The following is a 12146-nucleotide window of genomic DNA, read 5'->3' on the forward strand; positions in this document are numbered from 1 at the left end:
GCGATCTCGGCTCACTGCAACCTCCGCCTCCTGGGTTCAAGTGATTCTCCTGCCTCAGCCTCCCGAGTAGCTGGGATTACAGGTGCACGCCCCCCATGCCTGGCTAATTTTTCATATTTTTAGTAGAGACAGGGTTTCACCATGTTGGTCAGGCTGGTCTTGAACTCAGGTGATCCGCCCACCTTGGCCTCCCAAAGTGCTGGGATTACAGGCGTGAGTCACTGCGCCCAGCCCCATTATTTCTTCAAATATTTTTTAGTGCCAAATTTTTTTCCACCTCCTTTTCTTTGTAGCACTCTGATGACATAAGTATTGGATCATTTGGTATTGTTCCCTGGGTCCCTGAGGGTGTATTCACTTTTTTGTTTTCAATTTGCTTTTCACATTTGATACTTTTCATTGATCTGTCTTCAAGTTAGTGACTCCCCCCACCCCCAGCATCATCATTCTGCTATTGAACCCATCTAGTGAAATTTTTGTTTTTGTTACTGTACTTTTTAATTCTAAAATTTCCATTTGGTTCTTTCTGCAGAGACTCACTATCTTCTATTCATTTTTTAAGAGGCTTCACTCCTGTGTTTTAGGTTATGGTTATAATAGCTATTCTTTAAATTATGGTGAAAAACACAACATAAAATTTACCATCTTAACCATGTTTAAGTGTTATTGAAAGAAAAACTTTACATAAATAAAGTTTAGCAGAGATTATTTGAGAAAAGAAACAATTCATGAGTTGAGAAGCATCCCAAACCAGTAAAAGTTCCAAGAGCTTTACCTACCAATGGAGGCACACAGTATTCATAGACAGAAAAAGGAAGTGACATACAAAAATAACCTGATTGTTAGTTTGGCATTTGCCTTATTTGGATGTATTTTGGCAGTTTGCATCCCTATGACTGACTGAAAGTTTACCTGCTATGATTAGCCCAGACTCAGCTACTTGTTACAAGAATATACTCTCAGGAGGCCAAGGCAGGCGGATCACGAGGTCAGGAGTTCGAGACCAGCCTGGTCAATATGGTGAAACCCCTGTCTCTACTAAAAATACATAAATTAGCTGGGCGTGGTGGCATGTGCCTGTAGTCCCAGCTACTCAGGAGGCTGAGGCAGGAGAATCACTTGAACCCGGGAGGTGGAGGTTGCAGTGAGCTGAGATTGTGCCGCTGCACTCTGTCCTGGACCACAGATCAAGACTCCGCCTCAAAAAAAAAAAAAAAAAAAGAATATACTCTCAAGTTAGGTTACAGTTTGTTTACATATTGTTAGATTACATTATGTACGGAGGCACATGTAAGCCAAATGTAATTTAAGAGTGTACAGTTCAGCAGTGTTAACTATATTCACATTGTTGTGCAAAATATGTGCATTTTAGGTTGCCTTTTAGTAAAAGCTGGGAGAAAACGAAGGGGAGAAAAATTGAGAAACTCGCTCTTGATTTGACAGTTCTTTGACTTCTGGTTTCCTTTCTCCATATTCTGGCCATTTACTTTATGCTTTACCATTTACTTTTCAGAATCCTCAGATGGTTGTTCCATGCATTCTAAGGTTTTAAATTACATTCAGTGGGAGAAACAGAATGAAATGTGCTGTTTCCATTTTGACAGGAATTGGAAATGTCTGTTTTTCTTTTTATTCTTGGGTATTTTATATATATACATATGCACATATATATGTACATATATATATTAGAGATAAGTCGTTTGTCAGATTTATGTATTGTGAATGTTTTCCTCTCATTCCATGGTTTGATTATTCAATGTCTTAATGGTGTCTTTTGTTGAGTAGAAGCCTTTTATTTTGATGAACTCTATTTTATCATTATTCTTCTTTCTGATTAATGTTCCCTGGGTCCCATATAAAAAAAAAATCTTTGTCTACCCGAAGTCTGCAAAAATATTTTCCTATGTTTTCTGTTATAAGCTTTATCATTTTAGATTTTATGTTTAGGGTTATGATCTATCTTAACTTAATTTGCATTTAGCATAAAGTAAGAATCAAAGTGGGCCTGGAGCGGTGGCTCACGCCTGTAATCCCAGCACTTTGGGAGGCTGAGGCGGGCAGATCATGAGGTCAGGAGATCGAGACCATCTTGGCTAACACGGTGAAACCTCGTCTCTACTAAAAATACAAAAAATTAGCCGGGCGTGGTGGCGGGCGCCTGTAGTCCCAGCTACTCCAGAGGCTGAGGCAGGAGAATGGCGTGAACCCGGGAGGCAGAGATTGCAGTAAGCCGAGATTGCGCCATTGCACTCCAGCCTGGGCAACAGAGCAAAACTCCGTCTCAAAAAAAAAAAAAAATCAAAGTTCATGTTTCTCTATATATTTATCTGGTTTCTCCAGCACTATTTATTTGGTATACTCATATATATTATATTAAAAAATAAAATTTAAGTTAAACTTGACTATATTTTGAATGCATTCTCTCATTATTTAATGCTTTACATAAAAATTAAATCATTAAATTTGCTAAATATGTTAACTTTTTCAATATAACTCATTTCCTATACCTTATTTTATACCCTTCAAATTATTCTGAGAACAGATCCATAAGCTCCACAAGATTACCAAAAGTGTTCATATCACAGAGCATGTTAAGAAGCCTTAGTGAGGTGGAAAGGACACTAAGCTTTAGAACATAGAGAACTAGGTAAATACCTGTTTGCTGCTTCCTAGCTCTGTAACCTTGAACATATCACTCAACCTTCATTCATATTCCACACTTCCACAGATTCAGTAAATATCTATTGAGCACTGACCACCAGCCTCTGTTAAATCTTGTGAATTTAATACAGACAATCTTCCCTGCACAGAGTTTACAGCTGAGTTGGGGAGGCAGATGAGTCTGCAGGCCATTACACAACACTGTGGTAAGTGCTTTGATAGTGGAGGGACAGAATGCTTCAGGAGCTCACAGGTGGGGCTCCCAACCTAGACTTGTGACATCAGGAAATATTTCGAGATAAGGACACTAAAGTGAGTCCTGAGGGATAAATGGACATTAGCCCAGCAAAGAGGAGAAGCATGATCCAGGCAGCGGGCTGAACTCTTAAGAGACATGGCATGTTTTGTTTTGTTCTGTTCTGTTTTTGAGATGGAGTCTCGCCCTGTCGCCCAGGCTGGAGTGCAGTGGTGCAATCTCTGCTCACTGCAACCTCCGCTTCCCAGGTTCAAGCGAGTCTCCTGACTCAGCCTACTGAGTAACTGAGACTATAGGCGCGCACCACCACACCCAGCTACTTTTTTTGTATCTTCAGTAGAGACGGGGTTTCATCATGTTGGCCAGGCTGGTCTCGAACTCCTGACCTCAGGTGATTCGTCCGCCTCAGCCTCCCAACGTGCTGGGATTACAGACGTGAGCCACCGCGCCTGGCCGAGACATGGCATGTTTGATAAACTCAGGAGTCAGCATGGGGAGAACTAAGGGATGGCAGTACAAGGCATACCTGAAGAAGGCATCATGCTGGAGGGTCTCGGAGGCCATTTTAAAGACATTAGCTTTATTCTAAGAGCAATAGGACATCATTGATGGATTTTAATCATTGATGGGTTGTGACAGGATCAGGTTTAATTAATTTTAAATTCCCTTCTTTTCATAGGTGTTGAAAATTTAAAAAATCACTTTGGTTTTGTGAAGAACGCATTAGAGGGATCACAACTGGAGAGTCACGGGGGTTTGGAGATTACTGGAGAAATTCTGCTGAGTCGGGGTTAGTGCATGAATTGTGGCAATGGGGATGGGAGTGAATGGATGGATTTGAAAGACAATTAGGCGATAAACTCAAGTGTATGAGAAGCTTTGGTGTATGAAGAAGAGGGAGACTCCTCAGATTTCTAGCTGGATCAACAGGATGGATGGCAGCGCCCTTCAACAGGAAAAAAGTGAGCTGATGGGAGAACGTAAGGTGAAATTTGAATTCATGGAGTTTGAGGTGACTGAGTGAGGATGTCCAACAGACGTTTGGCCATAATGGCCTGAAAATCAGAAGAGAGGTTTGGGATGGAGAGCCATCTGTGTCCATATGGTAAGATACTATGGGCGGCATTCCTTCTTTCCTCCCGTCCTTCGTTCAAAATCTGTTGAGATGTCCCATAGGCTGGATGTTGGGGATACAGCAGGGAATAAGAACCTTGGGTTCTTGCCCTCAACCAGGTTACCATCTGCCTCTCGGAACTTGTTCTTAGTCTGTAAAATGAAGGTAATGATAAGATTAAGTAAGACGAGGTCGTGTGAGGGCACCTAGCCCTTACAATTTTTGTATTGGTTTCTCTTCCTCAGAGCCAGAGGAGGAGCTACTCACTTACTTTTGCTTTTGCAGCCTTTTCCCGGCGACTTTTCCGCGCAGGCGCCCCTGGACCTCCCAGGTTAAGGGGTGGAGCGGGCCAGAACCCCAGCGGCCTTTCCCGGGGCCAGGACCCGGCCGGGGGAGGAGCGGAGCGCGGCGCTGTCCGTGACGTCATCAGGCTGCGCTGCCCGCAGTACTGGACCCGAGCGCGACGGCGCGGCTGGCGGACCTGGGCTGGCTTGTGGGGAAACGAAACTGAGGGAGGAGGCGGCGGCTCTGGCAGCGGCGGCGACAGTGTCGGCCTGACCACCCCCCTCCGCTCCCCGGCAGCTCGCTCTTTCCCCTCAGCGTGAGTGCCGACGCGCGGCCTGGGGGGAGCGAGCGGGCGGGCGCGCGGGCTCAGCATCCTTCTCCCCTCCACCGCCGCCTGGGCCCCCCACCCGCGGTCGTGACTCTCCTCGCCTTCTGGCCCCTTATGTCTTTCCTCCTCCTCCCACCTCCAACGCCGGCTCCCTGGAGCCCGAGCTGCCGCTGACATACGTCTCTGCGCACACATTCACACGCTCACGTTATCTTCAAATGAAGGGACTGGCCGGGGGACATGGGAGCTTATCTCTCTCTGTGTGATTAGGGGTGGCAGTGCCAAACCGAGGCCCAGGGAGAGAAGACTGCAGAGGGGATTTGAACCCCTTCTGTGCGGAAGCAGCAGGTAGAACCAGGCCACTTGCCTTCCGCTTAGAAGTTCCCTGCCAGAGCATTCTTCTGGCTTGTGTGGGTCACTTAAGCTTGGCACTGGTTAGCTGTGTGGCCTTCCCCTCTGCGGCTGCAGTCTTTTCCAGTGGAAGATGATAGGGTTTGATGAGATGATTTGGAAGGCCCAAATCTAAGGTGATGTGGTTTGGGGAGGAGCATCCACCTCTCCTGCCTTTCACACAACTATGCAACACAATCCGCTTTGAGTTTGCTGTACTTCCAGTCTCCCCCCGAGTTACTTAAGATTTAAAAGCTTTTGGTGCTTGCAATGGCTAGAAGCAAGTTCTGTGATGAGCCTTCCTTTAGCTCACCCTGGGGGCCTTTTGGGCGTATTTAAGACTACCGGCTTAAAGTGAAATGTAGCTTAGCTTGGTCTCGCTTTCTTTTTGCTCAGTGTCTCCGGTTCTTCCCTGGGACAGCCCCTGCCTGTGTCTAGTAAGAGGCTGCTTTCTCAGGAAGGTGGCGATTGTGCATTGGATTGATTGGCTCTTCCTTGAGTTGGAGAGAACTGAAACATGTAATCCAGGGTTTTATGAGGTTGGGGGGATCAGTGACATTTTTGGGTTTCAATAGTTTCTTGCTGCACCTCGCCTTCCCTATGGATTGTTTCCCAGCTGGTTGCCCACCCTGTATTGAGTCCTCTTTTCTGAGTTCTCTACAGCCAATCAGTTGTGTGTAAGCCGCACTGTATTCACTACTCTTGCTTGCTCTTTAACTTGATCATTCCTTAAGATTTCAGGGTTTCATAATCACTTCATTCCATCTCTTTTTTCTTGTGCTTATCTCTCATGTACCTAACCATGAGGATGGATGATTGATGGTGGCATGGTGCCTGGTTTTTTTTTTTTTTTTTTTTTTTGAGACAGAGTCTTGCTCTGTCGCCCAGGCTGGAGTGCAGTGGTGTGATCTCGGCTTGCTGCAACCTCCGCCTCAGCAATTCAAGCCATTCTCCTGAGTAGCTGGGACTACAGGCATGTGCCACCACCTGGCTAATTTTTGTGTTTTTTTGGTAGAGATGAGATTTCACCATGTTGGCCAGGCTGGTCTTGAACTCCTTACCTCGGGTGATCAGCCCACCTCTTTCTCCCAAAGTGCTGGGATTATAGGCGTGAGCCACCACTCCCAACCGGTTTCCATCTTTTTTTGTGGAGGCGGATTTCCTTAAAATTGTTGTTTTTGTAACTCAGTTCTATGGGATAACTACCTCCAGTCCCAATAACTTTCCCACTCTTGTGTTTCCTCAGTCTTAAGCCATTCACTGCTTCCATTCCTTACTCTGCTTAAAAACTTTCCCAATTCTTTCATGTTTTCAAATGTTATGAAGTAAACCAAAACGAGTATTTTTATGATACGTAATTTCTTAATTGTTCTGGTAAAATAATGCTGATGAAACAGTCATTCTGGGATGGTTCCTTCACCTTGGAAATATTAGTTAATATTAGGTTTTATAGTTCATTTTCAGTGTACATTGTCATGCATGGCCAATATTGCATCAAAAGTATAGAATAACTACAAGTACCAAGCCTTTTCCCCCAGTGGCTTGTGGAGTTGATCCATGACTTTCTGTTATGTGACACCAGTGGCCCAGGGCTGTCTCAGTCTGTGAGCACCACATTTTCCAGTAAAACAGCTATTATTGAAAACCAGCACCTGGCTAGCATCCTTCCTATATTCAAGTGCTGGCACTGGAAGATGTGTAGAGTTGCCAAATCTCATCCCATTGATGATTTACACTTTGGAATCCCTGCTCTGATCCCAGTGGCTCTGACCCAAGGGCAGCTGACTCTCTGGATTTATGGTTACAGTTAACGATGAAGAGGAGAACTGACCCAGAATGCACTGCCCCCATCAAGAAACAGAAAAAAAGAGTTGCAGAGCTTGCCCTGAGCCTCAGCTCCACTTCTGACGATGAACCTCCCTCCTCTGTCAGTCATGGAGCAAAAGGTACGTGTGCTTGTGTGGTCTGAGGCCACTGGCCATCTTGTTATTTGAACACACAGTGTCTGGTTGGAGCAGACTATAGTCCTCTGCCCCTTGGTCCCTTGAGGAAAATTAGGAATACTCTACAGAGAGATGTTGGCTATGGACTCTTTTCCCTTCTGCCATTCTCCTACTAAGAGTGGGGAAACTTGTTTTAAATAAGAAATGGTAATTTTTCCAGAAGTTGCCTTCTGTTGGTTGTCCTTCAGTAGGTGGCACTCTTGGTGCCTTAAACCAGTGAGAAGTAGTGGTGAGCATTGAGTGCTCTGTCCCTGAATAGCTGTTAATGATCCTGGGGCTCTTTTGTAAGGGAGGGCCTCTTGCTTCAGCCATCGAGCTAATTTTCACTTTTTTGCATGCATGCTGTTTTCTCAATTCCTTCAGCAGTCGTGGTCAGAAACATCCAACTGTACTGGAGCATTGCTGTGTTCACTGTTTGCATTAAGCGTGGAAGGATTTCACTAATCTGGTTGAAACTAGCATTTTGCTTTGCCTGTCTTTCAGGGTTATTCACAGTTTCCATAGATGCTTTCTGAAAAATGGTAAAATTTCTGGGAGCTTGCCTCAAATACCTCAAGATAAATTTGCGTGTACCTTGATTTGCCCCCTGTATTAGTTTCCTAGGGTTGCTGTAACAAATTACTACAAACTGGGTGACCTAAAACAACAGACGTTTATTCTCTCACAGTTCTGGAGGCTAATAGTCCAAAATCAAAGTGTTGGTGGGGCCACGTTCCCTCAGAGGCTCTTGGGAAGACCTTCCTTACCACTTCTAGCTTCTGCTGGCTGCTGGCATTCCTTGGTGTTCCTTGGCTTGTGGTAGCATAACTCCAATCTCTGCCTCTACCTTTCCTCTGTGTGTGTCTATATGCAAATTTCCCTCTTCTTATAAGGACATCAGTCATTGGATAGGGCCCACTGTAATCTAGTATTACATTTGATGTAATCTGGAAAGATCCTATTTCCAAATTAGGTCACATTTACAGGCTTTGGGGAGGATACCATATTCAACCCAGCACACCAGCAGGCTTGCATATTGGATCCTCTGTTGGATCACTGGGAAACTGGAATGAAATTCCATAACAGATTGGTGACTGAAAGGGTGTGAAGCACCCTTCGAAGGTAGTAGGAAATACAGTTTATTCACAAGTGATAAGCTTATTGAAGGGCAGTTACTCATCAGCTGCTACTGAGAAGCTGGTCCAGAGAGAAGCAGCTTGACAGGTGGTACGGTAAATGGAGCATTGGTGTGACTGTAGTCCAGGCTGGATAAGAGACTTACTTACAACTTTGTGTATGGAGGTATTCACACCTTTAAAGCAAGCTTGTCCAACCTGCGGCCCGTGGGCTGATGTGGCCCCAGATGGCTTTGAATGGGACCCAACACAAATTTGTAAACTTTCTTAAAACATTATGATATTTTTGGGGGATTTTATTTATTTATTTATTTATTTATTTATTTATTTATTTATTTTTAAGCTCATCAGCTGCTGTTAGTGTGTTTTATGTGTGGCCCAAGACAATTCTTCTTCCAGTGTGGCCCAGGGAAGCCAAAAGATTGGACACCTCTGCTTTAAAGTCACAGTAGATTCCAGGGTAGGTAGGAATTGAAGTTCCTGAGTAGGAAGGCAAGAACTTACTGGATGCGATGGTTCTGGAGATTCTTGAGGAAAGGGAATTTTACCTCTCACCTGGAATTTGAGCAACTTGGTGAAGATAGAATCTCCTTGGATAGGGGTATTGGGAGAAATGGCCTGTAAGGGAAAAAGAGAGAGCATGTCTGGGGAACAAATGATATCTGGTTCTAAGTGGATCTTGGGAGACGTTTGCTCTCAAATAACATCTCTTTGAAGTAAGGAAAGGACAATTCCCAGGTAAAAGAAGGTAAGTGTATAAGGGTAAGGATCCTTCAAGGAAACCATTCTGATTTAAATTTCAAACTTTTGTGACTGAATTGAGATTACTCTTCCTCCTTCTCTGGAAGTGGTACTATATGACTCAGTCAGGATTGACTATTGCTGTTACACGTGTGTGTAGAATGGAAATCCAGGCTGGGCATGATGGCTCATGCCTGTAATTCTGATACTTTCAGGGATTGAGGTGGGTGGATTGCTTGAGCCCAGGAGTTGGAGACCAGCCTGGGGAACATGGTGAAAACCCATCTCTACAAAAAATGCAGATATTAGCTGGGCATGGTGGCATGTGCCTGTAGAGCCAGCTACTCGGGAGGCTGAGGTGGAAGGGATCACTTGAACCCAAGAGGTAGAGGTTGCACTGAGCCAAGATTGTACCACTACACTCCAGCCTGGGCATCAGAGCAAGATCCTGTTTCAAAAAGGAAAAAAAAATGGAAATCCAGGGGTGTCCAGTTCCTTGTATGTGCCACTTGGTCCTTTCATTTGCAGAAAATAAGATGGGAGGCAGAGGCAAACCAACATTTATAGATTTCCCTAGGTTAATTTATTTTAGGAAGGGGCAGCTCTGCATTGACACAGAAACTGAGGGCAGTATCTTTATCAGCAGGACTGCTCCCTGTGCCTTTTTTCCCACCATGCCTAGCCTGGAGCAAAAGCTCAGTAAATAGTTACTGAATAGAACTGATAAAAGGCAACAATAGTATCTTTTCCAAGAAGCTTAACTTGCATCACAGTTTTCATTTTGCCAGTCTCCTCCAGTCTGCAGAAGATCATTTCATTAAGTACTTAGCATTTATATCATCTATATTATGTATCAAATTCTCTTAGGTGTCCCCTGGACAGTATACCCTGGTGATTTGCTGTCTACATATCCCCTGAAATGTATATGCAGCTTTCATATTCAAATCATTCTATTAAAGCAGGGGTGTTTCCATTTACTGCAGCCACTTCTACCTGAACATAATGTTCAAGTAGATGATTGAAAAATGCTCTTTAGGGAGGACAATTAGAAAAACAAAATAGTAGTTACTATTTCTGTCTATGTCTGCCAAATCAATGTGATGACTCATTATTAGATCTATTTAGTTTAATCAGTGTGTTTATTTTACATTATTCACATGGCAGCTACATTGCCATGTCAAAGACTGACATTTGGCCAGAGTAAAGAGGAAAAGGGATGTTGTTGTCAGGGCCACTGTTGCGTCATGTGATCTTTTGAGTATTTTCAAAGGAGTTTGAAGGCATTTTCAAGTGTAAATACATTCTTGCAAATTTGCTGTCAAATAACTTTTTGAAGTAAGGAGAGGCAGTTGAGGTCATTTTGTTCTTTTTGGTGGTTTTTCACAGGGAAACTATGGTCTAGACCCTAAGAAAATTCCTTCTCTCCTTAGCTGTGCATCTGGTGTGGGCTCCTGGCCCTGCTGCAGTGAGTTGCTTTGGAAGTTGCCGGGCTCCTTCACCAGTATCACATTAAAGACGCTTTCCTCTCTACGAGGTTTAATTCTTTCCTAAATAGGCTGTTTGCCCTGAAACACCATCGCTTTCCTGTCAGCCCAGATTCATGACCTTAATCAAAAGCTTCCTTTATCGGTATCTGTTTAAATTGCTTTAACAAGTTACCATTTGTCTGGCACGACGGAGAAATTGAGTCTTTAAGCAGGAATGAGTTTATTTCACAACAGTTGTTAAGCAGCATGTGATGTTTATTAAAATTCGTAATTTATTTTTCTGTATCTGTGTGCTGCTCACCTTGGCCGTTAGTGGTTGGAGCTGCCCCTCTTTGTTGTCACTGTCATTTTTTAAACATAGTATATGTATTCTTTTTCTGTTTTTAGAGACAGGGTTTCACTATGTTGCCCACACTGGCCATGAACTCTTGAGCTCAGGTGGTCTTCCTACCTCAGCCTCCCAAGTAGCTGGGACTACAGGCACACACCACTGTGCCCAGCTTGTCACTGCCATTTAAATTTTGCCATGTTTGTCCCATTGCTGTATTGCCATGTGAAAAATTTTGCCAACAGCCAGGAGACCTCTGTTCCCTCTGTAAAGTTGAATCTTTCTTCCTTGTAATGACTTAATAGTGATTTCTATCAGGTGGAGAAGAAATCTTAAAACCCTAAATACTGTTTTGGGCTCTCTGGTAGGTTTTAGGAGGGGAGTTCCCCGGGAGGTAAATGGGAATGCCGTCCAGCTTTGGCAAATTCTTAATGAAACTAATGAGTTTAATAGACTGACCTTGTTACTCCTATTAATTTATGACCTCATTGCAAAATTATCTGCTCGTTGTTTGCTAAATTCTTTATCAGTCTTGAGAAGCTAAGTCTCCTCTTTAGTTCCTGCTGCAGCCGTGACAGTTGTCTCCCTTTCATGTGAAAAGAGTAGCCTCAAAGGCCCCTGAGTAAGAATGAGTAGTGGCTGTGGCAGTCTGTAGACATCAGGAATAATCTAGGGATCTTTGGCCTAAAACGTGTCAAGATAAGAAGTGGCCTCCTATACCTCGTGAATAAAATAAAAAAATAAGACTTATTTGCTTATCTAGCACACTTCTTGATCTTACAAGGAATTGCCTAGTAGGGTGATATTTTACTCACATTAACCTCACTCTTAGAACCTGGAAAGGACAGTGTACATTAGGTAACACCTTGGGAGGAAGAGTAGGAGGGAAAAATCTTTGTGCCAAAGTCTGGTACTGGAATTTTACACCAGAGTCACCACTGATTTGCTTCATGAGCCTTCCACTCAAATTTGGTTCTCGCTGTCATTTTTGCCCAGAGATATGCTGAAGACAGAAGGAAGCAAAAGATCTCCCTTTTGAGATCTTAGGGTGGCAGGAACCCTGCGTGCCCAGGAATGTTATTTGCACTATTTCCGTGCTCATAGTTGGGGCCTCAGGCAAGTCTAACAGCCTGGCAACTCCCTAGAGCTGGAGCAAGGCCACACTCTCCTTTGAGGAGGATCCAGGTTTTCAGACTTTTTCATAGGTAGACCTATGAATGTCCAGATTGCTGGTAAAAGGAATAGTAACTGATTTAGCATTGTAGCTTGTGATTAGTAAGGGCCCTGGATCCCTGGGTTGCCCAAGAGGAACTTTAGGGCTGTGCTTAGGGAGCTGCCCACATTCCTGGTACCACCTGTTTCTGTATTAAGCAGTACAGGTTGAAGGCATGAATGCAATTGGTGAAGAGAATCTACACCTTTGGAAGTGCAGTTCTTT

General features: G+C 43.9%; 1 protein-coding gene and 1 non-coding gene across 2 annotated transcripts in view; one reads left to right on the plus strand and one right to left on the minus strand.

Annotated features, from left to right (window-relative positions):
• Positions 1–3480: 3480 nt before the first annotated feature.
• Positions 3481–4411, minus strand: LOC103222347 (uncharacterized). The gene is made up of 2 exons (XR_012089150.1): positions 4303–4411; positions 3481–4183 (listed from the first exon to the last, which is right to left on the minus strand). It is a non-coding gene; the product is annotated as an uncharacterized protein (transcript).
• A 110-nt stretch (positions 4412–4521) lies between these two features.
• The window catches only part of CMTR1 (cap methyltransferase 1), a 47671-nt gene continuing 40046 nt past the window's right edge, over positions 4522–12146 (plus strand). The window contains exons 1-2 of the mRNA XM_007972744.3: positions 4522–4632; positions 6842–6980. Coding sequence (XP_007970935.1) covers positions 6848–6980 — 133 coding nt within the window. The 5' untranslated portion in view covers positions 4522–4632; positions 6842–6847. The remainder of the gene's footprint in view (positions 4633–6841; positions 6981–12146) is intronic.

The sequence above is a fragment of the Chlorocebus sabaeus genome, chromosome 17 (assembly GCF_047675955.1).
Source record: "Chlorocebus sabaeus isolate Y175 chromosome 17, mChlSab1.0.hap1, whole genome shotgun sequence".
Classification (NCBI taxonomy): Eukaryota; Metazoa; Chordata; class Mammalia; order Primates; family Cercopithecidae; genus Chlorocebus; species Chlorocebus sabaeus.